The sequence below is a fragment of the Nothobranchius furzeri genome, chromosome 6 (assembly GCF_043380555.1).
Source record: "Nothobranchius furzeri strain GRZ-AD chromosome 6, NfurGRZ-RIMD1, whole genome shotgun sequence".
In the NCBI taxonomy this organism is placed as follows: Eukaryota; Metazoa; Chordata; class Actinopteri; order Cyprinodontiformes; family Nothobranchiidae; genus Nothobranchius; species Nothobranchius furzeri.
The window spans coordinates 29789911-29815145 of record NC_091746.1 but is presented as its reverse complement, the minus strand read 5'-3'; the positions used below and the strand labels follow the sequence as shown (position 1 = coordinate 29815145).

General features: G+C 46.9%; 4 protein-coding genes across 12 annotated transcripts; 3 read left to right on the top strand and 1 right to left on the bottom strand.

Moving 5' to 3' along the window:
* Nucleotides 1-973: 973 nt before the first annotated feature.
* On the top strand, nucleotides 974-3822 carry btbd3a (BTB (POZ) domain containing 3a). Its single transcript, XM_015973093.3, has 4 exons — nucleotides 974-1318; nucleotides 2196-2286; nucleotides 2371-2489; nucleotides 2559-3822. The coding sequence occupies exons 1-4, from the start codon at nucleotides 1188-1190 to the stop codon at nucleotides 3589-3591; spliced, it is 1374 nt and encodes a 457-aa protein (XP_015828579.1). The 5' UTR covers nucleotides 974-1187; the 3' UTR covers nucleotides 3592-3822.
* An 878-nt stretch (nucleotides 3823-4700) lies between these two features.
* On the top strand, nucleotides 4701-9463 carry acaa1 (acetyl-CoA acyltransferase 1). 3 transcript variants are annotated; one of them, XM_054738814.2, is made up of 12 exons: nucleotides 4701-5196; nucleotides 5696-5789; nucleotides 5883-5940; nucleotides 6069-6148; nucleotides 6253-6295; nucleotides 6830-6928; nucleotides 7146-7226; nucleotides 7402-7592; nucleotides 7660-7839; nucleotides 8078-8133; nucleotides 8559-8704; nucleotides 8771-9463. In XM_054738814.2, the coding sequence occupies exons 1-12, from the start codon at nucleotides 4864-4866 to the stop codon at nucleotides 8844-8846; spliced, it is 1437 nt and encodes a 478-aa protein (XP_054594789.2). In that variant the 5' UTR covers nucleotides 4701-4863; the 3' UTR covers nucleotides 8847-9463. The 3 variants fall into 3 exon arrangements, with proteins under 3 accessions (XP_054594789.2, XP_070408779.1, XP_070408780.1); XM_070552678.1 differs by having other exon boundaries at nucleotides 6069-6172; XM_070552679.1 differs by lacking the exon at nucleotides 8771-9463 and having other exon boundaries at nucleotides 6069-6172; nucleotides 8458-8694.
* Nucleotides 9403-17286, bottom strand: esf1 (ESF1, nucleolar pre-rRNA processing protein, homolog (S. cerevisiae)). Of its 6 annotated transcripts, none has more exons than XM_070552672.1 (14): nucleotides 17097-17286; nucleotides 15711-16085; nucleotides 15108-15418; nucleotides 14926-15039; nucleotides 14435-14544; nucleotides 12143-12295; nucleotides 11814-11928; nucleotides 11266-11413; nucleotides 11032-11196; nucleotides 10831-10958; nucleotides 10506-10608; nucleotides 10237-10313; nucleotides 10017-10169; nucleotides 9403-9875 (listed from the first exon to the last, which is right to left on the bottom strand). In XM_070552672.1, the coding sequence occupies exons 1-14, from the start codon at nucleotides 17284-17286 to the stop codon at nucleotides 9576-9578; spliced, it is 2442 nt and encodes an 813-aa protein (XP_070408773.1). In that variant the 3' UTR covers nucleotides 9403-9575. The 6 variants fall into 6 exon arrangements, with proteins under 6 accessions (XP_070408773.1, XP_070408774.1, XP_070408771.1 ...); XM_070552673.1 differs by having other exon boundaries at nucleotides 11032-11193; XM_070552670.1 differs by having other exon boundaries at nucleotides 11032-11413.
* A 165-nt stretch (nucleotides 17287-17451) lies between these two features.
* Nucleotides 17452-23989, top strand: ndufaf5 (NADH:ubiquinone oxidoreductase complex assembly factor 5). Of its 2 annotated transcripts, none has more exons than XM_054743851.2 (11): nucleotides 17452-17688; nucleotides 18999-19039; nucleotides 19388-19451; nucleotides 20119-20166; nucleotides 20242-20342; nucleotides 22430-22469; nucleotides 22540-22737; nucleotides 22891-22951; nucleotides 23138-23221; nucleotides 23404-23486; nucleotides 23682-23989. In XM_054743851.2, the coding sequence occupies exons 1-11, from the start codon at nucleotides 17452-17454 to the stop codon at nucleotides 23766-23768; spliced, it is 1044 nt and encodes a 347-aa protein (XP_054599826.2). In that variant the 3' UTR covers nucleotides 23769-23989. The 2 variants fall into 2 exon arrangements, with proteins under 2 accessions (XP_054599826.2, XP_054599825.2); XM_054743850.2 differs by having other exon boundaries at nucleotides 20239-20342.
* The last annotated feature ends 1246 nt before the right edge of the window (nucleotides 23990-25235 follow it).

Genomic DNA, 25235 nt, shown 5'->3' with positions numbered 1-25235 from the left:
AAAACTAACCAGACAGAACCTTCTGGTTCTGGTTCAGAGATCTGAACCGGCAGATGTTTGTCTCAAAAACATCAAACATTTGTCTAATGTTGCTGTGAGCTAAACAGGTGTGGTTACCATGGTAATAAAGAGCCCTTGGAAGCAGCTTTAACATTTCTATTGGCTCTTTACATGTCTGATGCAGATGAGTCTCAGATGCATTTTTATTTATCAATTCAATTTAGGTTTATACCGTTTATACACCAGATCAAGACGAGAGTCGCCTCAAGGCACTTCTCAAAGTAAACCTTCCAAATGAGTTCAGTTTATTATGCAAATTAGTTAATAGTTTCCTATGTAAGGAAATCCAGCAGATTGCATGGAGTCACTGACTAATATCAGAGACTTTACAGCAGTCCACATACTAGGCAAGCATGTGGCGACAGTGGAGAGGAAAACTCCAACATAACCTGGCTCATTATGAGCAGCCATCTGCTGTGATTCACTGGGGGTTGGAGAAGACAGAGCAGACACACACACACGTCAAAATGTTTGTTGAAAAATATTGCTGAAATTTCAGTCAGACCTTTTAACATTTAAGCGGTATAATCAAATTAAACACTTAATATTACTATTACGATCAAACTAAATGAAAACTTGTTTCCAAATGTGGCTCACGTGTAATTCAGATGATTTATATGCTGTTGTAGTTTACTTCCTCACATCTCAGTACCTCGGGACAGCTTTGATTCGTTCTGGAATCAGATCTGAACATTTCTGATCAGACCTCTTCATTACCATCCAGCAGGTGGCGGTGAAGGACCTCCAACCAGCATTAAAATCAGCAAAGAAGAATTGTCGTTGCTGCTATGCTCTGATTGGCTGTCGGGCCTGTAGTCCCCGCACTGTAAACAGAGCCGAACCGTTTCAAAATCACCGTTCCGTTCCTATAAATGTTTGGTTTCAGGAGAAAGTCTGCTGTCACGAGCCACGGCTGAGATTAGTTGCCGTGGTAACGTTCGATCGATGTCACGCTTAAAACGACGGTGGCTGAAGTTTGGTGACGGCAAGCTAACGTTAGCTTAAAGCTAAAACTCGCTATGTTTTTAATGGAGCTCTGTTCGGCTGCTCGTCTCCGTGTGTGAAAGCGGTTCGGTTCGAACCGGGGGCTTCCACGATGAGCCGCTCTGCGGTGTGACTGGAAGAGGATGGCTGCAGAGCTGTTCCCCACCAAGAAACTGGTGTCCTCCTCTATCCAGAACCAGCAGAACGTGAGCAACAACAACTCCGCGCAGGGCTGCTGCAGCTGGCAGGGCCTGTACCCGACCATCCGGGAGAGGTGAGTCCCAGGTGGGTCCGAGCTGCTGCTCAGCTCCGGATCCAGGTTCTGATGTCCTGAGTTTTAGGGTCTCACTCTCCAGGTGTGGTGCTGAAAGTCCCAAAGACTCCAGGTCCTCGCCGTCTGACCCATTTTTCTGTGATTAAACGGTTTTGCAAAAAAACAAAAACAAAAAGTTGAAACTGACTTGAATTTTTTTGAATATAAATGAATACAGTTTGGGTTCTACTAAAAAGATCGAGTTTAGTCTGATTTTCAGGGATCTTCATCCATTAATAAATAATTATAGTAGCCAGAAACAGGAAATGAGTTGCTTATGTTGAGAACATTAATATTTATGATCATGGACGTAATTTTCACTTAAGAAGCGGGGGGGGGGGGGGACACGGGTGTGTGTGTGTGGGGGGGGGGGGGGGAATCTTTACAGTATGCTCTAATGGGAAACAGGCTTTTCCGCTTGGTCCTAGAGCTCAACCAGTGTCAATTTAATAAAGTGTAATATTGTTTTTGGATGGTAAAATGTGCAGGAGTCAAAACTTGACTTTGGAAAAAGTGGGGGGGACATGTCCCCCCTGTCCCCCCCCCCACACACATTACGTCCATGTTTATGATTGACAGAATATTTCTCCTGAAACGAGTTTCTTTGACCTGATGTCGGCAGGAACAGAACAGCTGCTAACAGATGTTGACATTTTAAAACAACTCTTCATTTTACTGTGGTGTTGTGGTTTAATATGGGCCCGGTGTTGTGCTCAGGTACGCGTCCCTGCCAGCAGAAATGTGACTTAGTCTCTGTGTCACTCCTAAACCTGACCCAGAATCCTCTGGTTTGGGACATTTGCTTCCTGATTGTTGCTGATTGGTTCTGTGTTTGCAGGAATTCAGTCATGTTTAACAATGAGATGATGGCAGACGTTCACTTTGTGGTCGGACCACCAGGCGGGACACAGAGAGTCCCGGGTCACAAGGTAACCCTACTCTTCACACATCAACATTTGGTCAGCACGTTTGGTTGAGCTGAAGTGGAAATGTTTGTCTCCCTGACCCAACAGTACGTCCTGGCAGTTGGTAGCTCCGTGTTCCACGCCATGTTCTACGGCGAACTGGCTGAGGACCAAGAGGAAATCCGGATTCCTGACGTAGAGCCGCCATCTTTCCTGGCTATGCTGAAGTAGGTGGAGCTTTGGTTTGGTTTGTGCGGACTCTGAAGGCTCAGTGTGAACAGAGTCTTTTTCTGCAGGTACATCTACTGTGATGAGATCGATCTGTGTGCTGACACAGTGCTCGCCACCCTCTATGCTGCCAAGAAATATATCGTGCCTCATCTGGCCCGGGCCTGTGTCAACTTCCTGGAAACGAGCCTAAGTGCCAAGAACGCCTGTGTGCTGCTGTCTCAGAGCTGTCTGTTTGAGGAGCCAGACCTGACGCAGCGCTGCTGGGAGGTGATTGACGCCCAGGCCGAGCTGGCACTGCGCTCTGAAGGGTTCTGCGACATCGACGTCCAGACGCTGGAGAGCATCCTACAGCGGGAGACGCTAAACGCCAAAGAGATGGTGGTGTTCGAAGCTGCTCTGAACTGGGCCGAGGCTGAGTGTCAGAGACGAGACCTGCCCCCGACCATCGAGAACAAGCGGTTGGTCCTGGGGAAGGCCATCTACCTGATCCGGATCCCCACCATGGTGCTGGAGGACTTTGCCAATGGCGCGGCCCAGTCTGGTGTTCTGACCCTGAATGAGACCAATGACATCTTCCTGTGGTACACGGCCTCCAAGAAACCAGACCTTCTGTTCTGCACAAAACCTCGGAAAGGCCTGTCGCCGCAGCGCTGCCATCGCTTCCAGTCCTGCGCCTACCGCAGCAACCAGTGGCGGTACCGTGGCCGCTGCGACAGCATCCAGTTTGCAGTAGACAAGCGGGTTTTCATCGCCGGCTTTGGGCTTTACGGGTCCAGCTGCGGTTCCGCCGAGTACAGCGCCAAGATTGAGCTGAAGCGTCAGGGGGTACCGATGGCCCAGAGGATCATCAAGTTTTTTTCTGGCGGATCCAGCAACACCTTTCCGGTCTGGTTTGACTACCCGGTTCAGATCGAACCCGACACCTTCTACACAGCCAGCGTGGTTCTGGACGGCAACGAGCTCAGCTACTTCGGCCAGGAAGGCATGACAGAGGTTCAGTGTGGGAAAGTGACCTTCCAGTTCCAGTGCTCCTCGGACAGCACCAACGGAACCGGCGTGCAAGGAGGCCAGATCCCAGAGCTCATCTTCTATGCCTGATTGGGTTGGGTCCTGCTGTGGTTCTTCAGTCGTGTTAAGAAGTACCTGGGCAGCCAGGAAGCTCCTGGACTCGTCTCAGAACCCGAGGATGGTTTCTGAGGTGGAACACAAGCTAAGTTCTGCTGGTCCAGTTGATGAAGACTTGTGAGGTTTCTGCTCCTCTATGAACTCGACATGTTTCAGTCTTATTGGCATCAGAACCAGCCTGTTGGGCTGTTTTCTGCGGTGGATGAATACAGAACCGGGTCTGATCTGCTAACTCTTAAATGAAGGAAACAGCCATGCAGACATCCTGTCATCGATCGATCAGCCTACTCCGTTACTTGGCCAGCAGCACATCAGAAACCCGAATTACAGGTTCTGGTAGTGATCGTTTAAACAATAGCAACAATAATGATAAATACCGCTGGGGTCTGAAACTCGGATGCTCTGAAATGTAATTTTGTTTTTGTTTTTTCTCATAAATACAAACTTTTGTCATGTTGATTTGAACTTTTCTAACAAACGCGGGGCTTTTCTTCTGGAGCAACACCAAACCTGGAGCTTCTGCACCGCCTACAGTTAAACACCCGGAGCTGAGAGGGTTCGGGTCCTTCTGAGGCTGATCTGAGACGCTGCCATGTGCAGCTCTACCTCTACAACGAGACCCCCCCCCCCCACGCCCCCGTCGGGCTCACCATCCAGCCGTGGCACTGTTGCAGCTTTAACTGGATCATTCTGCCGTGTTTTCAGACTTTCACTGTGAGATGTTTGTGAAGTCTAGATTTTTCAGAAACTTGTTTTTAGTTTCATTTTAATTTTAGAGGCCTTAATGATTAAATGTTCACCTGTTAGGAACCTGAGGAACTGTCCTGCTGCTGACTGAAGGACTTTAAGCAGCAAGTCGGTGGTTTGAAACCTGTGCAGGTGTTCAAACGCTGAATGATCCATTTCCTGGCTGTCTGTGTCCATATGGTCGTCTGTCCGTCCTGAAGGATTTGAACTCTTCTGTTGTTGTTATTCTGTGTCTTGAATTATTGCTGTTTGGTTCTGACCCGTCATGCCTGGTTCTGTTTATGTAATCATTGAAAGTCATTTTCTGGTCTATTCCAGCCTGAATGTGTCGGTGGCCTTATCAGATTTGGTAATAAACTCTATAATGCTCCATCTCTGAGACTTGTCTGGTTTCTCTCCTGCTGATTTTGACTAATTTTTACCTGATTTCAGGTCATAAACACTTGATTCCAGAGAGCCAACAGCTAGAAACGTTTTTATTTGGGTTTTAAGGACCTGATGAAACAGGAAATAAATAAGTTTCCCAGCAGGATCGGATCTGATCCTGATCCTCCAATCCAGTTGGTGGCGCTAATGCACCAAAACAACCTTTACACCCAGAAGTTAAAAGGTTCAAAGTCCCCAAATCCGGATCTGTGCGGTTGTTTCTCCTCCGTCATGAACCGACTGAGGATCATTTCTGGACACCTGTGTCCCGCCGGCTCCTCCGAGCTTCGGCGGGACCTCCGGAGCTCAGCCTGCGGCTCCACGGCGGGATGCTCCGGGGAGGACGTGGTGGTGGTCCACGGGCGGAGGACCGCCATCGGACGGGCTAAGAGGGGAGGGTTTAAGGTACTGGGTCCGGAACCAACACCTTAGCAGTTATTTTTAGTTTGCGTGAGAAATAGAAACAAACAAAAGATGACTGAAACATCTGTAGAAACGTTCAGCTGTTGATTTGATCAGAAATATAAATAAAGGATCCTGATTTTTATTTCAGATGTGACACAAACTTTATTAGCCTCATAATTTACAAAATATTCAGATGATATTACTTAATATTCCGTCTGATTGAAAACAAACATGTTGGGTCTGATGCTACATTCATGTAACAAGGAAATGACCAAACCAACGCTCACCATCTGGTGGTTGTAGGCTAATTTTACCACGCCCATTGAACTACCCACCCCCTGTTGAGGCCCCGCCCACAACCACACAAACGTTTGGCCTCAGAATCTTAGCAAATCTCAAACCTCTTTTGGGACAAAAGTTCCCAGGTTCAGTTTTTCAAGCAGAATCTTCACAATCTCGGTCGGTTCTGTGTGAGGTAGACCCACCTGTCCTCCCACAGGACACCACACCTGATGAGCTGCTGAGCGCCGTGATGACAGCTGTGCTGACAGATGTTGGACTGCCTCCTGACAAACTGGGCGACGTCTGCGTGGGTGAGGTGGGGTGGGGGGTTGTTGAGACAGGATCAGCGGTAGAGATTTGGACCAGATCTGAGTTTAATCATCGCGTGTTCTTTCCACCTGCAGGAAACGTGTTGCAGCCTGGAGCTGGCGCTCTGATGGCCAGGGTGGCTCACTTCCTCAGGTCAGCTGATGGTTCATTATCTCATTAAAACGCTGAGCTCTGATTGGCTCTGATCACCGTGGAGGAAGGCTGGGACCCTCTGTGGAGAGGAAGCAGGATGTTTTTGTGATCCTAACTTCCCATTTCAGCGGTTTTCCAGAGACCGTTCCGGTCTACACGGTGAACAGGCAGTGCTCCTCAGGCCTCCAGGCGCTTCTTAATATCGCAGGTAACCCTCAGCTGGTGTGTTCAGGTCAGAGGTCATAGAGAGGTTAAACGATGTTCACTTCACACACACACACACACACACTGACTGGTTTTCTGTTTCTTTAGGAGCCATCCGGAGCAGAACCATCGATCTCGGACTCGCCTGCGGGTCAGTTTCTCATGTCAGAATCAAAACACCAAAATAAAACCATGTTGGTACCGTGACCCCCAGGTTCAGGGTCACAGAAGGTTCTAGTTCTCCTAAATGGTAAAAAGATGATTAATGAACCAAACCGGATGGAGGCAGAGACGCCCTGAACACAAGGCCACCGTGGTCCAGAACCCCTCCTGATCCTCATCTCCCTGTTTTGCTAGCCGGTACCTTTTCAGAGGTTCTGACCCGGAGTTCTGCAGACCTTCTGAAGGAGTTTCAGATTTGGGTTTTGGACCTTTTGGCTGGCTTTTGATCCTGTTTCAATTCTAAACATTTTCAGAGGATTGTTTTTATCTTTAACCTTTGACCTCAGACAGAAAAAGGCTCCTAACTCAACACTGAACAGAACCGGTTTAAACTGGACCTTTAGTCCCTTTGATACCAGCGGCCTTTGTTCTTTAGTTGGATCAATAAAACCACCAATCAGAACCCGGTCTGAGAGGAACCAGGAACCTAATCAGCTGATTCATCCGCTGTTGTGTGTTCCAGAGTGGAGAGCATGACTCTGAGATCGATGAATAATCCTGGAGATCTGAGCTCCAGGCTTTCGGACCACCAGAAGGCTCGAGACTGCATCATTCCCATGGGGTGACTGACGCACGCACGCACGCACGCACACACACACACACACACACACACAGCATGAAGATGACATCATCAGCTTTAGGTTTTTGTCCCCGTTAGCTGTGGTGTTTGTTTACATCTGATAGTACTGAATCAGCTGATTGTTGACCGTTTAAGTCTGAAACAAGTTGGTGTGTGTGTGTGTGCGTGCGTGCATGTGTGTGTGCGCGTGTGTGAGCAGCTTGACGTCGGAGAATGTTGCGGAGCGCTTTGGGATCTCCAGGGAGCAGCAGGACTCGTTCTCTCTCAGCTCTCATCAGAAGTAACTAAAACCAGCTTCCCATCTTTGACCTTTGACCTCGGAGTGTTTAATACACGTTACTAAATGTTGAACAGAAATGCGGGTCAGAACCGCTCCCTGTTTGGTTCCCACTCTTTGGTTCTGGTGAGTCCAGCTCCTGCTCCCTGCAGAACCTCTAACCTTTTTGTGCACACAGAGCGGCTCGAGCTCAGAACTCGGGTCGGTTCGACTCGGAGATCGTTCCCGTGTCCGTCACCTTAGTGGACGATGAGGGCAGAGAGCGCCAGGTGACGGTGAGTAAAGATGAAGGCATCAGAACCGGAACCACGCTGGCTGGACTATCCAAACTCAGACCGGCCTTCAAACCCGATGGCAGCACCACAGCAGGTCAGAACCTGACCCGAACACCGAAACCAAGCCCTTTAGCTGTCACACGCTCACACCTGTGTTACAGGTAACTCCAGTCAGGTGAGTGATGGAGCAGCAGCTGTGCTGCTGGGCCGCAGGTCTGCCGTAGAGGCTCTGGGTCTGCCGGTTCTGGGGGTTCTGAGAGCAAGTGCCGTGGTGGGGGTCCCTCCGGACATGATGGGAATTGGACCAGCGGTCGCCATTCCTGCAGCGCTGCAGCAGGCAGGTGAGACTTCTGAACAGTTGTAAGGTAATCTGATTACCTTTACTTTGTTTCTGATTACTTTAAGTCAGAAAATTATGCAAACTGGTTCCAACTAAGACTAAAGCAGACCTCAGTCTGATGGGTTACAGCTTTTAGGCCCGGTTTACATCCTCAACACCAAAAGGTTTAAAACACCAGAAACAGGAACTCCGTCTCCATGGTTACCCTCCTGATCAGGATGTAACGTTCTTCTCCTCAGGACTCCGCCTGGAGGACATCGATGTGTTTGAGATCAATGAGGCCTTCGCCAGTCAGGTGAGACCCAGACCCGGAACCGGCCAGGCCCGACCCAGAATTACCTTCAGTTTTCTCTGAAAGTTTCTCAGGTGCCACTGAACCTCTAAACCCCGTCTCCGTGGTAACGGAGGATTTAAACCTCGCTGTCTCCATCTCCATGGTAACGGAGGATTTACACTCGCTCCAGATCTTCTACAAATGTAGACGTGGCCTTTTACGGTGCTGCCGAGGAACTCGGCTCTAGAACAATCCGATCTGTTGGGTTCTGGACAGAGACATCTTCTAAGTTTGTCTCAGAATGACCCGATTCTGGTCCTGATTCTGTTTCTTCACCCATTTCAGATCAGTGTGACTGTGTCCAGAACCGCCCAAGTTTAACCCAGATAGGATCAAGCTGAGCCAAGAGTATAGATGACCTTTGACCTGCTGCCTCCTGTTGGCAGGCCGTGTTTTGTGTGGAGAAACTGGGAATCCCGCTGGAGAAAGTGAATCCCAACGGGGGCGCCATCGCTCTGGGTCATCCTCTGGGATGCACCGGAGCCCGACAGGTGGTCACGCTGCTGAATGAGCTCCGGCGCAGAGGCAAGAGGTTAGTCCGGTTTCCCCCAGAGGGCCCGGTTCTGGATCCTGTTCTCACTCTGGTTGTTGTGTGCAGGGCATACGGAGTCGTGTCCATGTGCATCGGCACAGGGATGGGAGCCGCTGCCGTGTTCGAGTATCCCGGACCGTAGCGGCAAACACCAGACCAAGACCCGATCGCTGCTATCTGACAACACGCAGCACCTGGAGCGGGAAACAGCCGGAGGGCTTCTGATTCAGATAACGTTTAAAGATGCCGATTCTGTCTTTTACGGCCTGGTGAAAGACTTCAGCTCCGCCTGCTGGCTTTTTCCCCTCCATGCGTTCCCAACATGGACTTCACATCAGAATCGGCTGAAATAAACTGGAAAGATTCTCCAAACATTCTGAGCCATGAACTAAACCGTTCTGGTTCCTGCAGAACCTGCAGCAGAACCTCTGAGCACCTCCTGGATCGGATCCTTTCAGATGCGGAAACCTGATTAAACTAACACCCGTTTCTAATCAGACTGAACATTTAGCAAAATAAAAGCGCTTTACTGCTGGGAGGCTTTTATTGTGACGTAGCTTCAGGAAGCTGAGTAGGCAGTGAGTCTGTTTAACTGGGTTAACTGGGTTAACTGGGTTAACTGGTTTAACAGCTGAACTAAACAGAAAAATGTTAACTTCAGAGTTTAAAGTGCCTTTAAAACTGCAGTGCTTTCAAAATAAAAGTCAAATCAAACCTTTAATCTGAAAGAATTCAGATAATAAAACATGTCAACATCAAGTCTGTTTGTGACTTCATCAGGTTTTTCTATACAAGAGTTCACAAATTCATGTCAACAGGAAGTAGTCGTCATGGCTACCTGACCAGGTAAACGTTCCTGAATCTGGAGGATCTACTGGAGCTTCGGTTTCTTCCGAGCCTGAAACTGCTCCGTTTTGGTTTTGATGGACTTAACGAGCAGCGACAGACTTGGGTCCATCACCGTCTTTCTCGCCGAGTCATCGCCCTGCTTTGTTTCTGCAGCCTCCTGTTGGTTGATCTGTGTGGGCGTGGCCTCCTCCTGGCGACGGCGCTGTTTCTCCTCCAGGATGCTCTGCGTGGCTTTGGTCTTCCTGAAGCTGGGGTGGGAGGGGTCCAGGTTGAACAGGTGGGAGGTGAACACAGCCTGGAAACGAGGGTCTTTGACGTCCACCTGGGGAAAACCAGCTTCGTTAGCACCTTCATCTACCGCTCCTAGTTTCTCCAGCAGGAGGCGAGATGTTGTGATTCAACCTCGGCAGGAGGAGTCTCTGAGACCAAACCCATAATTATCAGCAGAGGCTGAAGGTTTCACCTGGAAGTCGTCCTCCAGCAGCTCCTCGCCCTTCTTTAGCAGCTTCTTCCTCTTCTTCTTGCTCAGGTTCTGCTGCTCCACGATCTTCTCGTAGTTGAAGTGTTTGTGTTTGGTCTCGTCGACGTCGTCCTCCATCAGCAGAGCCATCTCAGCCTGGAAGACAAACCGGTTCAGCTGCTGCACACGGAGCTGCAGATGTGACCCGGGAGATGTTGCTGACCTTTCGTTTCTCCAGCTCCTCGTCCTCCTCAGCTTCCTCCCGTTTCTTCTTCTTGTCCTTCCGTTTCTTCTTCACGTCTGTAACACAGCAGCACTTAGAACGTTCCTCAGAGCTTCACGCCGGCCTGTTTGGACCGACGTGATTAGTTCAGAAGGCTCTGCTACGGGCCGACAACCGGTTGTCATGGAAACGCACTGGAAACATCAGACCGGAGGTGGAGACAGTCACGAGAAAACGTCCTGTTACTATGGTAACCAGCTCAAACTCACCTGTCCGGTCACCCGAAGCGCTGAGCTCTTCAGTGAAGAAGGGGTCACGGAGGTCGACGTCAGGAGGAAGCTCGTCATCGCTGAACTCGTCGTCAGCTGCTTCCTGTCAGGAGAATCATCACAAAGGCTAAAGACGCTGAACAGGTGAGGTCATTTACGACGGCTGACTGGACTACGGTGTCCCCTTTAGGACATCTTCAGATGTCCCACTTTAGACGAAGAATAACCTGATTTGGTTTCATTTGCTTTTATGAAAAAACTCTTGAGGCTTCCTTCAGTCTGGAGTCAGTTCCTCTGGATCTGCCCCCCCCCCCCCCTCACGCACCTGTTTCCTTTCACTACTTTTCTGTTTCTTCTTCTCCTTCTTCTTCTGTAGAAACCCCTCCCAGGGCGTCAGCTTGTCCGTTGCCTCCAGCTTCTTCTTCACCAGCTTCTCTGTTGTTTCCTTCAGGCCTGCAGGAGGAAACAAACGGATCTAAGCTGTGCTGCTCCTCAGCTGATGGGAGTTTAAACGGTCTCCTCTAACCTGGCACCCAGGTGATCTCCATCTCCATGCCTTTGTCCTCCTCCAGCTTCTTCTCGTTGCTCTGGACACTCTTCAGCAGCTCTCTGTACTTCCTGATCTGCTCCTCACTTTTCTTCTTCTTCTTTTCCTTTACAGGTTTCACTTCCACTTCTTTAACGATCTCTTCTGTCCAAAACAAAGAACTCAGTGCTGCTCCTCCTCCTGAGAAGATCTGAAATGTGTCTCTTTCCTCACCTTCAGCTCCCGCCTCCTCGTCTTCTCCTTCTTCACTAGAGGAGGCCAGGTAGGCCTTGAAGTCCATGTCCAGCAGCTCGTTTTTGTCGAACTTCCTGCTGAGGGCGGTGACGCGCTCGTGGTCGGTCTCATCCCACGTCAGCTTCACCTGATTGGTTCAACAGACATGTGAGTCTACGTCCTATTGAGGTGGACCTGCTGGAGGATGTCCTCTTAAAAACCTCACAGGAGACAGCTCCTCGGGTCCGTGGGTTGGACATCGATCTACAGCAGAGAGCCACAAGCCATTGTTTCATATAACACTCACTTCTACGGCAGACCAGGTAAACACACCTGACCTGTAGAAACGTCCTGGAGACATTCTAGGGCCGACATGTTGATCAGTCCGTTTCACCACGGAGTCTGGAGACCTCATGGTGATGTTATTTATGCTCTTAACAAATGAAGGACCTTTTATTTAAGCAGGAAGTCCCACAGAGGGACACCTGTCCTCCACATGGGACACGCCAACAGGTCCCGTTTTAGTTCCTACAACTTAGACTCGGTACCTTTGACGTGGAAGTAGCAGATGAGGAGAAGAGTTTGGGCGTGTAGGCGGCCACGCTGGTGTCCGTCGCCACGTCTTTAGGATCATCGTCAAACGTCACATCATCAGGAATGAAGCTGTTTAGAGGGACGGCCAAACGTTAGAGACAAAGTCCTGATCCAGGTTTCTACTAAACCGGGTCCAGAGCGCCACCTGATGTGGGTCTGCCCGCCTGAGACTCCAGGCAGGACTAGAGAGCAGCCTGAGGCGTCTTTACAAACCCGACAGACGTTTAGAATAAAAGTCATTTTCTGATGAAATGGGCGGCGTGAGTCTGGGTCGGCTCCTCACCGAAGGTCCAAGACGGAGCAGCTGCTCTCGTACTCGAAGCCGTCACACTCGTCGTAGATCCTAACGGCCGTGTCCACCGAGTCGCACTCCAACACGGCGTAGAAATACTTCAGACGTTTGAACTGGTAATCGCGCAACTTCTCCCTGTAAACCCTGAGGGGAGACCAAACACACACACCTTTCAAAGCTGACGTCCACCGAAGCTTCAGAGGAAACCGGTCCAACTCCTCATTTTCTATCAAACTGATCTTTCATCACCTTAAATCCTTGTTTTATCCAAAAACAACGATCCAACTTTAAAGTTGTCCTTTAAGGTTTGGAGTGGGGAGTTTAGTGACATCTAGTGGTTCAAACGGCAAACTACAACTTTAATTACAGAAAGCATAAGGATTATTTAACCTGAAGTCATACAATGCCCTATGGCTTGTCAAAATAAAAGCATGGGAGGGTCACATCAGCAGGCTTCCATCTTTATTAAACCTTCAAATGTCTCAGAAGAACTTTTTAATGGAAATACTTTTCAGTAGCGACGCACCGATATGAAACTTTTGGGCCAGTACCGATATCCAATATTAAGATCACAGTTGTGGCCGATGACCGATATTTGCAGATACCGATATACTTGTAAAATCAGCAGATTTTGTATAGAATGAAAATTATTAAAGCTGAATTTACGTTATTATGTACACACAACACACACATTTACGCTCCTGAAATTATTTCATTCATTGTTCACACGACTAAACAATTACACATAATGGCAGCTTCAATAGTAGGCTCGTGCACGAGGCGCGAATGCTGTACGTGCACACTCCTTAACGAAAATAACAGCTGAGACAGTCCCGTGTGTGTGTGTGTGTGTGCGTGTGTGTGGCCCAGAGGACAGGAGAACGTGCAGCTAATTAATTAAATAATTAGGTTCTGTACCTTTCTCTTCAGCACAGCCGACAAAGGTTTATGATGGGTCAGTCCTCCTGCATGCTCAGATCATTCCCTTCCCTTGCTTGAAAAATTGTTCCAAAATGAAAGTTGAACCCACATCTTTTTATCTGTGAATTCAATGCCGTTCGGTGAGTCTCAAATAAAAATTTGGGCATCTTACTGTAAAAAAAATACCATTAATGCTAAAAAGAAACTCTAAATAAACTATGTTCACATCCAGAATCAAACCCAGGTCTCCTGCATGAGAGTCAGACATCATACTAGGTGAGCTAAAGCACCAGTGACATCCTCTGTATCTGTAGCATTTATATGCTTGATGACAGCTGAAACAACGTCAAACCAAAGAACGGTTCGGAGTGAAAATGGCTATTTTGTTGCTAATTAGCAGGAAATATCTAGAAGAAAGTTCTACAGAAAGTAGCTAAGGGTCCTCAGAAATGTAGCTAGCTTTGTCACTAGGCGTTAGGAACAGCGACAAAGTGGCACTGCCTCTCTCTCTGCTGCTAAAGCTACGGATAGCAAATGCTACGGGCGATGCCTGAGCGTGAACGCGCATGAAGCAGCCTGCTCGACCCGAGCATCTCTCTTTTTCTGTGATTTTACAGAAAAACAGGCAATCACAGTAAAAATGCCAGGGCTCATTCTACAGGACCAGGGCATTGCAGGAGAACGTATGAAGAAGACATTTATTATTTCTATACATGTTTTGGCTGTCACACTTCCATAATGCACCTTTAAGGAGACTGTAGTTACAGATTTAGGTCAGCAGGTAGTTCAGCTGCTTTTTGGGGCTTTACCACTAAAGACAAACATGAACATGTTTAAGATCAACAACCACAGAAATGAAGACAACAACTAGTCATTAATCTTCTACTTAGATGAAGGGAACACAAACGGATGAACTTCTATGGAAACCTGGATTTCCAAACAGGACGTCAGTGGGAATGAAAGTGCATTTCAGCAGTGTCGAGTCTTGGGAACAGGACTTTTTATTTATTTTATTTTTTTTTTTTACATTTTTTGTCGATTGGGATCACTAGGAACCAGAATTTAAATAGAAACCTGATCAACTGGACCCATTCCAAGAACTAGAACCAAAACAATTGGGATTTGGTTTGTCCTTTCTGGGCTTCTGTAGTTTTATGGTAATGAACACGGAGAGGAAGTCAGACATATTTTTTCATGTAAAAAATATGTAAATATTATTATTATTATTAATCAATAATAATACTGGTATCTTATTTAATTAATAATTAATTATGCAATTTTTAATTAACCATTAATTAATATTAAAAGGAGATTTGGTTTCTTCCTAATGTTGACCTCTGAGCATCGTCATGGTGAGGTTACCTCTCCTCTTCGGTGTCATCCTCCGACTCATCAGGCAGCACCTTGAGCTCTGGGGGGCCCTGCGTCTCCTCTACCTTTAACCTTTCCTTCCCAAACTCCGACGGAAAGATCTGGACAACAAGACCCACAATGCATTGTGGTTATCCTCTCCCAGCAGCACCCAGAACATCCTGAAATAAGCTGACCATAAACACTTCCCTCATTTTCACATTTTGAAAAAACTTTTAATCACAGAAAATTTCATTCTGCAGATGAAACCGTGACAACAAGCCTGGATTGTGTGAGGACATCTCAGATTTTAAAATCTAACCTGATTATTTATTTAATTTGATGTTTCGTGAGAACCTTTAACCCTGGGTTTTGTCTCCCAGGTCTTTCATGCGTGATCAGCAGAGATAAACGATGTTAACACAGACGCCTCCTGATTTACAGGCTCATAATCTGGAGGTGGAGTTTAAATCTGGACTAGCTGTGACCTCACAGCAGCTTACCCTGACGGACAGCACGGCGCCGCCTTTCGGAACGAAGGAGCTGAACAGAACCAGCAGGTCTTTGGCTTTTATGCGGTCCCAGTCCATGTTGCAGACAGCGAGTCGGGCAGAAACCTGAAACAAAAACACGTTTGAATCTGTAAAACACACACACACACACACACACACGTACGTCTCCTCACCTCCTCGTTGCGTTGTGCGTCTTTACACAGCTCCCCCCAGTCGTGTTCTATATCTTCTTCCTCTTTCTTCAAGATGGCATCCACATAGTCTTCATCATCTTCGTCTGAGCTGGTCTCCACGTTGCCCCTCCCCCGGGCCAGATCCGGTTCACTGTCGCTGTCTTCTCCAGAATCCAGACTGGACTCCTCTGATCCGTCAGCCTCCATGCTCTCCTTGTCTGTATCATCGTCTTCCTCGCTGCCTTCTGAACCATCGTCCTCCAGATCAGCATCTTCCTCTGCAGATGGCTGCTCGTCATCGTCGCCATCACCTGAGTAAAACACTGGAGGCTTAAAGCAGGAATCAGCCAGGAGAAATGGGACTGATTGTTTTTGGGAAAACTTCAGCTCCCTGATGTTAGTTTGAAGCTGATGCTAGCTGTCTGACCTTTGACCTGTGTGGCCCTGTGAACTGAGGTCACCAGCCGCCGAGGGTTCCCCAGAAGTCCAAAAGATTAAAACAAACAACTAAAAGACTTCAGCCAATCTTATAAACACGAAAACATTCTGGGAGGAGAAATTTTCAGTCTAGTTTTTAACATTTACATTTTTCCATCATCTCACCTTCTTCCGTGACTCGAACTCCTTTAACTCCAACTTCCTGTCCTGCTTTTCCTTTTTTCTCTTTGCTCTCAGGCTTGACTTTCTTCTTCTTCTCCTCTGAAGCCTTCAACCCTTCCTCCTCCTCCTCTTCGGAGTCAGACAGTTTGTAGAAGCGCTTCAGGTCCTCTGTGGTGGAGTGGCTGATAGGACGGCCCCGTTTATCCACCGTGTATTTTACCTTGAAGCGCTTGTCGTGAAACATGGACTGGAAACGCTTGTCAATCTTGATTTTTTGCTCCTTCTCGGGCATCTCCCAGAACCTTGGATCCTTCTGGACCAGGGCAAAACGCTCATCATTGTCCTGCTTCTTTTTGGACGACATGTTGGGGAAATCTGCTGCAGAGAAACGTCAGGATCAGAATCTGTGTCCTCGACTAACTTATGGGTCATTCCCATCTGTACCGGGTCGGCCCGGGCCGGGTAGCCCCAGTCGGCCCCAGCCTGGCCCGGTTGATTCCACACATCCTTGTCTTAAGCCCATGTGGGCTGATTCTACCCACCAATCAGAGGCTTGCTCTAATGGAAGGTGTGAATTTGCTGTCAGCAGTGGGTGTGTTGGCCCTGGTCGGCCTGAAGCAGACCCCCTCGAGAAGAGGGCTGAGAATGAGCCTTGGTTGGCCCGTAAAAATACCAGGCCACCCAGATATGTAAACAACCTACGCTACCCGGCCCGGGCGACCCGGTACAGATGGGAATGGCCCATTACAACAGACTTCATGGACCAGCTAACCAGGATCTGCAGGCGGTTTAGATTCATCCCTGAATGGTTCAACATCAGCTGATCTTTACGGACCAGGACCAGGAACCCACTGGTGTGGAGACACTTCAACATCTTTAGAGTTAATTTAAACTGATGGACTGCTGTTTGTTATAATTAAGATTCATGATTGAAAACAATAAGTATTTATTATTATTGCTATTATTTTCCATAAACAACCATTTAAACAAATAAAAAGCTGATTTTTTTGCGTCTACTTGCATCCCAGAGACATGTGGACACACATTCTGATGGGGGTACGAGCCGTGGCACAACACCTGACCAGTTATGTACAACCACATTAGTGTTATGCAGAGATGAGTTCCCGTTGATAAGCGTGTCCAAGTGCGACCTGGCGGTTTAAACGCTGGATCTCTGCAGTGGGACTGGGTTAGCAGGGTTAGCTAGCTAAACCCGGTTAGATTAGAAACAAACGGCTCGTCTCCCTAAGTCTCTCATCTGTGTTTGCAGTTAAAACCGCGCTAGACGGCAGGATAAAAACAAACGTTAGTCCGGGAAAAAGCAAAAACGGCAGAAAAACACAACAGTGTGGAGTCCGTTTGAGTTAAAATAAGCTAAAAACACAGTACCTTTAATCTGCGGGCTCCTCACACACGTGTTTTCCCAGCATGCATCGCTGACCTGACCTTTCTGGAGTCCCACCCCTACATGAGAACGGAAAGCAGAGTGGGACAAAAAGAGCAAACGTCGACTACATACGCACAAGAGATAAAACGCTAAATTAATTTCATTAATTAATCTGTTTTCAAACAATAACATGAAGCAGTGAATAATAAGTTACTGCCACACGTTCACATCCGTGTTAGACAGGTTTTTGTGAGAGTTCGGATCCAGCCCAGCAGGATCCGCCGCCATGTTTCCAGTTCCACCAAAGGTTGCTCCCGCTGACATGTGCGAGTGTTTCTGGAGGACAAAAGCAGAAACATGAACATCAGAGTGGGTCTGAGGCTCCTACAGACATCCGCATCCTCCTCAGGCAGCTGGATCTGGTCCTCCTGGTGCCGCAGTCTCCGGCCTGGGCTCAGGTCCGGCCCCAGCAGGGGGATGTCTGGGTCAGGAAGGGGCACCATGAATGTGTTCAACAGGGAGATGAAGAGGAAACAGAAGAGCTGGGCGGCATCTCTGCCTGACAGCCACCAGTACGACTACCTGAGGGACGAGGTGAGAGGTCATAGGTCACCTGGACGGGTTCTGGTGCCCTCAGCTCGTCCTTGATTCCGGTTTTATTCAGGATCTGGTTCAGGTTTTATAGAATACCCAGAATCATGAAGTATAAAGTCCTACAAGCCACAGAAATTAGAGGTTTATAATTAAAAATGTTGTTTTTGTCAATGTGTAGAATTGTAATGAGAAGAAGAAGAAAATCATCATTTCTATAGCTCCTTTCAAGATAAAAATCACGAGGTGCATCACAAAAACGAAAAATATAAAAAAGAATTAAAAAATTGTTAAAAATATATTTAAAATGAGCAAAAATAGACAATTGTGATTAAAAATATAAAAAATGAGAGAGAGAGTGAATAGGAAAGAGGGAAACCAGTGGATCCTGAGGAAGGTGGAATAGGTGGGGAGAGCAGAATAAAGAGAGAGAGGTGAAGAAGGTCATACAAAAGCCAGCTTGAACAAGTGAGTCTTCAGCTGCTTTTTAAAGGAGACCACTGAGTCCACTGATCTCAGGCTCAGGGGGAGAGAGGTCCAGAGTCTGGGGGCCACAGCAGCAGATGATCTGTCACCTTTGACCTTTAGCCTGGTGCTGCACAACCAGTAGGCTTCGACCACTGGACCTCAGGGACCTGCTGGGGGTGTAGGGACTAAGAAGATCACCAATGTAAGATGGTGCTTGTCCATGTAAGGCCCTATAGACCAGAACCAGGATCTTGAAATGAACCCTGAAGGTGACTGGCAGCCAGTGAAGCTGGAGGAGAAGCGGGGTGATGTGGGTGTGTTTGGAGGACTTGGTCAGAAGCCGAGCACAGGCGTTCTGAACCACCTGTAGACGGTTCAGGGAGGTTCTGCTCAGACACGTGAAAAGAGAGTTACAGTAGTCTAAGCGTGAGGAGATGAAGGTGTGGAGAACTGTCTCAAGTTCAGAGCGGGACAGAATGGGACTCAGCTTAGCAACGTTCCTGAGATGGAAGAAGGAAGAGCCAACAAGAGAACTGACATGAGAATCCAGGGTGAGAGCTGGGTCAAAGGTCACACCAAGATTCCTGACGGAGGGTTTGGTGTACAGATAATACAGGATGAGTTTATGTGTGCAGTTGTGAGTCATGAGCCTCTGATGGGTGAGTTTTCTAGTTAGTTAAGGTTAGGGTTAACCCTAACAGCATCAGGAACAGGATCTGGGTCGCTCTTTCTGCTGTGTCTGCAGTCACATTTTCTCTCACATACACACACACACGCACACACACACACACACACACACAGCTGGATTAGACAACTGAACCCCAGGAACCTGTCGTTATTTGCAGGTTGGCGGTCAAGTTGCTGATCGTGTTTACGACATCGCCAGGTGAGTTCAGGAGGTTCCAGGTGTCCTGATCAGCTGTGACACCAGGTGTCAGAGGTCTAGTGCTTATTGGTAATGTTATTTGTAATCAGACCAACTCCAGAAGTTTCAAATCATTTGCTGGTTTGATGAACTTGTTTGTTTTTGTCTCACATGTTTATTTACTAAATGTGCAATAATAATGTTTCTAATGACGCCCTCGGGCGAACCACAGCCTGCTCTTGTCCTCTAATATTTAAACATGAAAACTGAACACACCTGCTAGTTCCTCAGATGATTGTACTTTTCCCACCTGGACGGGTCAGAACCAGCTGGGTCTGTGTGACGTATGTCCTCCTGGTGTCTCCTCAGGACATTCCCTCTGGCTCTAGACATCGGAGGAGGAAAAGGTCACGTCGCCCAACACCTGACCAAGGTTAGGGGTGACCTAACCCAGTGGTCTACCATCTACGCGATGATGTCACTAACATATGACATCATCAGCAGCACCACCTTCATTTAACGGCCCGTAGATCAAATTAATATAACTCTGTGTGTGTGTGTGTGTGTGTGTGTGTGTGTGTGTGTGCGTGCGTGTGCGTGTGTGTGTGTGTGTGTGTGCGCGCGTGCGTGAGTGTGTGTGTGTGTGTGCGCGTGTGCGTGTGTGTGTGTGTGTGTGTGTGCGTGCGTGCGTGTGCGTGTGTGTGTGTGCGTGAGTGTGTGTGCGTGTGTGCGTGCGTGTGTGTGTGTGTGTGTGTGTGTGTGTGTGTGCGTGAGTGTGTGTGCGTGTGTGTGTGTGTGCGTGAGTGTGTGTGCGTGTGTGTGTGCGTGTGTGTGTGTGTGCGTGTGTGTGTGTGTGTGTGTGTGTGTGTGCGTGAGTGTGTGTGCGTGTGTGTGTGTGTGCGTGAGTGTGTGTGCGTGTGTGTGTGTGTGTGTGTGTGTGTGTGTGTGTGCGCGTGTGTGTGTGTGTGTGCGTGTGTGTGTGTGTGCGTGTGCGTGTGTGTGTGCGTGAGTGTGTGTGTGTGTGTGTGTGTGTGTGTGTGTGCGTGTGTGTGTTTTATGAGCCTCTGAAGGTGTCTGACTGGTTCTAGTTTGTGTTTCAGGACTCTGTGGAGCGTTTGTTCATGACTGACGTTTCCCGTCAGAACCCGGTGAGTCCTGACCCACATCCTGACTAATCTGGATCTGAACCTCATTCTGATGAACGTTTCTGTTCTGTTCAGAAGGCCCACAGACCGACGGAGATCCAGACTCATCGTGTTCTGGCTGATGAGGAGTTCCTGCCGTTCAGAGAAAACACCTTTGACCTGGTTCTGAGCAGCCTGACGTGAGTATTCTAACCGCAGTGGGTCGGACCAGGTCCGGTTGTGGTGAAAGAGAACATCAACTCCAGTGGCCAATCAGAGACGAGCTTGCTCTGATGCTGTTTATCTCATTTATGATTTAATAATAAAGTGTTGGTTGATTTCAAGTAGATATTTATTTCTATAAAAATCTTGAATTAATATTTTGTTATTTACTTTGTTTCGATGACAAAAAGGCTGAATTCATCTAAAATGTAGAGAAAACTAAAGGTTGTGCTCCAGCTTTCTCTCAGTAGTGCTTCTTAAGTTTACAGCAGAATAAATAGAAATGAAACATTAACTCCACTGTGCCGTTATGGTGCGTGTGTGATGCCAGGGCTTTAACACCTGTCTTATATCACCACTCTGAAGACTGTCGAACGTTGTCCACAGCTTTAATGACATTCAAAAGGGTGAAACTTAAAAAATAAGACAAACAATACAATTATAATTTGCGTAAGTACAGTATGATATACATTTATATAAAACATTACTACTGTATACACGTTACATTTGTTTAAAAGGGTAAACTCCTGCTACACATCGCATCTCAGATGACCTCACAAATCACAGATAACATAACAAAAATATTGATTTTACTGTCAAATAAAGTAAGTAAGTAAGTAAAAGTTTATTTATAGAGCGCCTTTCACAGATATAAATCACAAAGCGCTGTACAACATGATAAAGATCTGGGCAAATACCTCTAACCAATAAAAACATCAGAAAAACAATAGCAGTGATAAACGTAGAAAATAAAATCATGAGTATAAACAAAGTGAAGGTGTGAACCCGAACAAAGCCATCTTTTTGAACATTTAGGGAGGGAACGCCTGGATGAAAAGGTGAGTTTTTAGATGATTTTTAAAGACCTCTACAGTGTTAGAGAGACGGAGATTTGAAGTTAGACTGTTCCAAAGTCTGGGGGCAATAGTCTGAAAGGCCCTGTCCCCTTTGGTTTTCAGTCTGGTTCGAGGAACAGTCAGGAGGTTTTCAGATGTGGATCTAAGGTTCCGAGAGGTGGTGTGTGGGGATAGAAGCTCAGATAGGTAGCTTGGAGCCTGGTTGTTAAGAGCTCTATAGGTCAGGACTAAAACTTTAAACTGTATTCTATATTCTACTGGGAGCCAGTGGAGGGACTGTAGAACCGGAGTGATGTGAGCTCGTCTGCTGGATTTGGTTAGGAGTCTGGCTGCTGCATTTTGGATGGCTTGAAGGCGTGAGAGGGAGGTTTTGCTGAGACCAGTAAAAAGAGTGTTACAGTAGTCTAAGCGTGATGACATAAAGGCATGGATGATTTTTTCCAGATCTGCAGTAGAAACCAGTTTACGGACTTTTGAAATGTTTCTCAGTTGAAAGAAACAAGAGCGGGAGATGGTTTTGACGTGTGAGTCTAAACTTAAAGCTGGATCAAAAATAACTCCTAGGTTTCTAATGTTGGCCTTGGCTGATGGGCAAAAAGAGGCAATTTGCTGCTCGATTTTTGGTTGAAGTTCCGGGGGTGCAGCGATCAGGGTCTCTGTCTTGTTAGCATTGATGCACAGAGAAGTTATTCCCAAAGGCAAAGTTACAAACTTCTAAACTGAGTTCACACCGGCGATGCGACCATAAACAGAAAATGTAGACTTCTCCCCAAAGAGACACCATGAACTGTTTACCTTCCTTGTCTTTGAGTTCAACTTCTGTTCAATAAAGTTTGTTCAAAATAAAACAGTTTCTATGGTGTGTTACTCAGAGTAACCACTAGAGGGGGCTGTAACATACATTGAACTGACAGTGAAAGGACATTATAACAATATTTTACCACCTTTGGTGATAACAGAACATTCATCATTTTACTTGTATTCTTTAAACTTTAATTTCTGGATTGTTTGGGTTATTATTGTGATTTTTATGTTATTTTCACATTTTATAAAGTTTTGTTCCCATGAGGAGAAGAGACCCTTTAATGTTTTTAACTACGTTTCTGGTTTTGTCTAAAACAATCATCAGAATCATTGTAAAGAATATTAAAACATTTAAACTCTTGTTTTCCAGCTGATTAAATTCTGCTTTTGTTCTGTTCCGTCAGTCTGCACTGGACCAACGACCTACCTGGAGCCCTGCGACAGGTGAGTCCGTCCCGTCGGTCCTGCTGACTGGACCCAGGAGGGTGTTGATCAGACTGTCTGGTCCTCTTAGATCCACCAGGTGCTGAAGCCTGACGGTGTCTTCGTCGGGGCGATGGTGGGGGCGGAGACGCTCTTCGAGCTGAGATGTTCCCTCCAGTTGGCTGAGATGGAGAGGGAGGGCGGGTTCTCCCCCCACGTGTCCCCCTACACCACCGTCACAGACCTGGGCAACCTGCTGGGACAGGCGGGCTTCAGCATGCTGACTGTGGTGAGTCTGTTGGATTCAGTTTCCATGGAAACGGCGTATTTTCTTACCCTGTGTTTTAATGGCTGGAGCTTTTAAACCTGAACAGGAACAAGTCAGAGGCTGGAGTTTGTCTTTGGAACCAGCTGATGTTCGTCCCCCTCTGATGTGTTTCAGGACATCGACGAGGTTCAGGTTTATTATCCGGGAATCATGGAGGTCATGACTGACCTGCAAGGTATAAAGATGGAGTCTCCACAGAACGCCAGCACACAAACACACTAAACCGTCACAGGGTATCGGACACACCGACTCGTCCCGAGGGATGAACCGGAGGGGACGGGACGATCAGGAGTCCTGTGTTTTTGTTCACGTGAGTTCGGCTGAAGGATTTTGACCGTCTTGGTGGACGTGATGTTTGCAGGAATGGCTGAGAGTAGCTGTGCCTGGAACAGGAAGTCGCTGCTGCACAGAGACTCCATCTTAGCAGCAGCAGCTGTTTATCAAGGTGAGTCCGAGGCCAGGATGCATGCTGGGTAAAAACAAATCAACTCACCCACTTCCTGTTTCTGAGCATCAGTCAGCTGATGCATTTAGTCAGAGCAGCTTCCTGTGTTTGGTTCTGATCCAAAAACATTCTGTTCCACATCCGAGCCACAGCCTCATCCTTCTCCATCTGAAACGTTTCAGAGATGTACGGGAGCAACACCGGCACCGTCCCCGCCTCCTTTCACATCCTCTACATGATTGGCTGGAAGCCTCACGAGTCACAGGTGAGCGAGATGTCAGCTGGTACCTGTTTGTTTGTTTGTTTGTTTGTTGGTGTGTCTGAGGTGTGGGCCAATCAGCAGCAGCCTGAATAAACCCCGCCCTACTGAACAGGAAGTTCTGATGATTTTGGGTTTTTTAAACTTCTGCTGAACTTTGTTCGTCATCCAAACAGGAAGTGATGTTGTTTTGGTTTCCAGGCGAAACCAGCGAAGCGAGGCTCTGCCACCGTGTCGTTTGGTGATCTGTCAAAGATCAACCAGCCGAGCAACAAGGACCCGTCCTAGAGCTCCGGCCTGAGCAGAATCGTCTAACGAAACGCCTGGTTCTGGTTCTGGTTCTGCCCGCTCAGGACAGGTTACTCTGGCTAGAACCCTCTGGATCGTCTGGTTCTGGTGGACATCAGCTCAGCTTCCAGCAGCAGAGAAAATTAAACGTAAAGGTTATTTATGAATGTAAATGTTGTACAGAAACAGTTTGTTAGAAAATAAACAAAATCTCAGCGTGACTTTGTTCCCGTCGCTTTAAGACTTTTAATCACCATTCCTCAACGCTAATGTTTTACTTCACACAGACCTGTCAGCAGCAGAAATCCGCGTGAGCATCTAAACTCAACATTACGGTATTCGCTTACATGTAAAAATAAAAGCATCAGAAGAAAAATTATACATTCAGAAAACAAGATGAGTTTTAATAATCAGGAACTTTCAGGCTTTTAAAACCCATAAATCTGTTTATCTTCTATTCGACTGAAACCAAAACCTTTTAATTAGAAACCACAGAAGACCGTCCAGCTGGCGGTTTCACAGGTTTTACAGAACATTTCCAAATGGCTCCAATGGTCAGTTAATGCCAAAGCTGCTGGTCCAGTCTCATCCCCGTCTCCTCTTGGTGGGACCGTGCGGAAGAACCCTGCAGAGGACAGGCGTGGTCTTTTTGTCTCTGGGTCTCTAATGTGAAGGATGAACATCAGTGAAATTAGGATCCGTTCATGAAAAACAGCTGCATACCTTTGGGATCCTCCTGGACGAGTTTTAAACCCACAGTGATCATGACTGAAACCTCCGTGCTGAAGTCTGAGAACAGACGGTGCTGCTGGACTCGATCACGGTTCTTCACTGCTCTTAGGCAAATGGAGACGTTACCTGGAGCAGACTGATAAAAGGTGCCTCTCCTCAGCATCAATGGAGACCTCAAGAACAGGTACGACAGACACCTCAGGTCCAAGGTGGACTGAGCGCTGGTTCAGATGTCTGAGACCATGTGTGTGTTCAAAAGAAAGCAGGAAATTTAACAGAGAATGACCAATGCACGGACACACACACACACACACATATATACACACACATATATATATATATATATATATGTATATATATATATATATATATATATATATATATACACACACATATATACACACACATATATATATATATATATATAGATATATATATATATATATATGTGTGTGTGTATATATGTGTGTGTATATATATATATATATATATATATATATATATATATTTTACTCTAGAAGGCGCTATATCAAATACAGGCCATTTACCATTTATTTACATACATATATATATATACATATATATATATATATGTATGTATATATATATATATATATATATATATATATATATATATATATATATATATATATATATATATATACGTATATATGGGCCACAGATCCTAACAAAGATCAACCCCAAATTGATGTGGAACGCAGATCGGACCAGGAG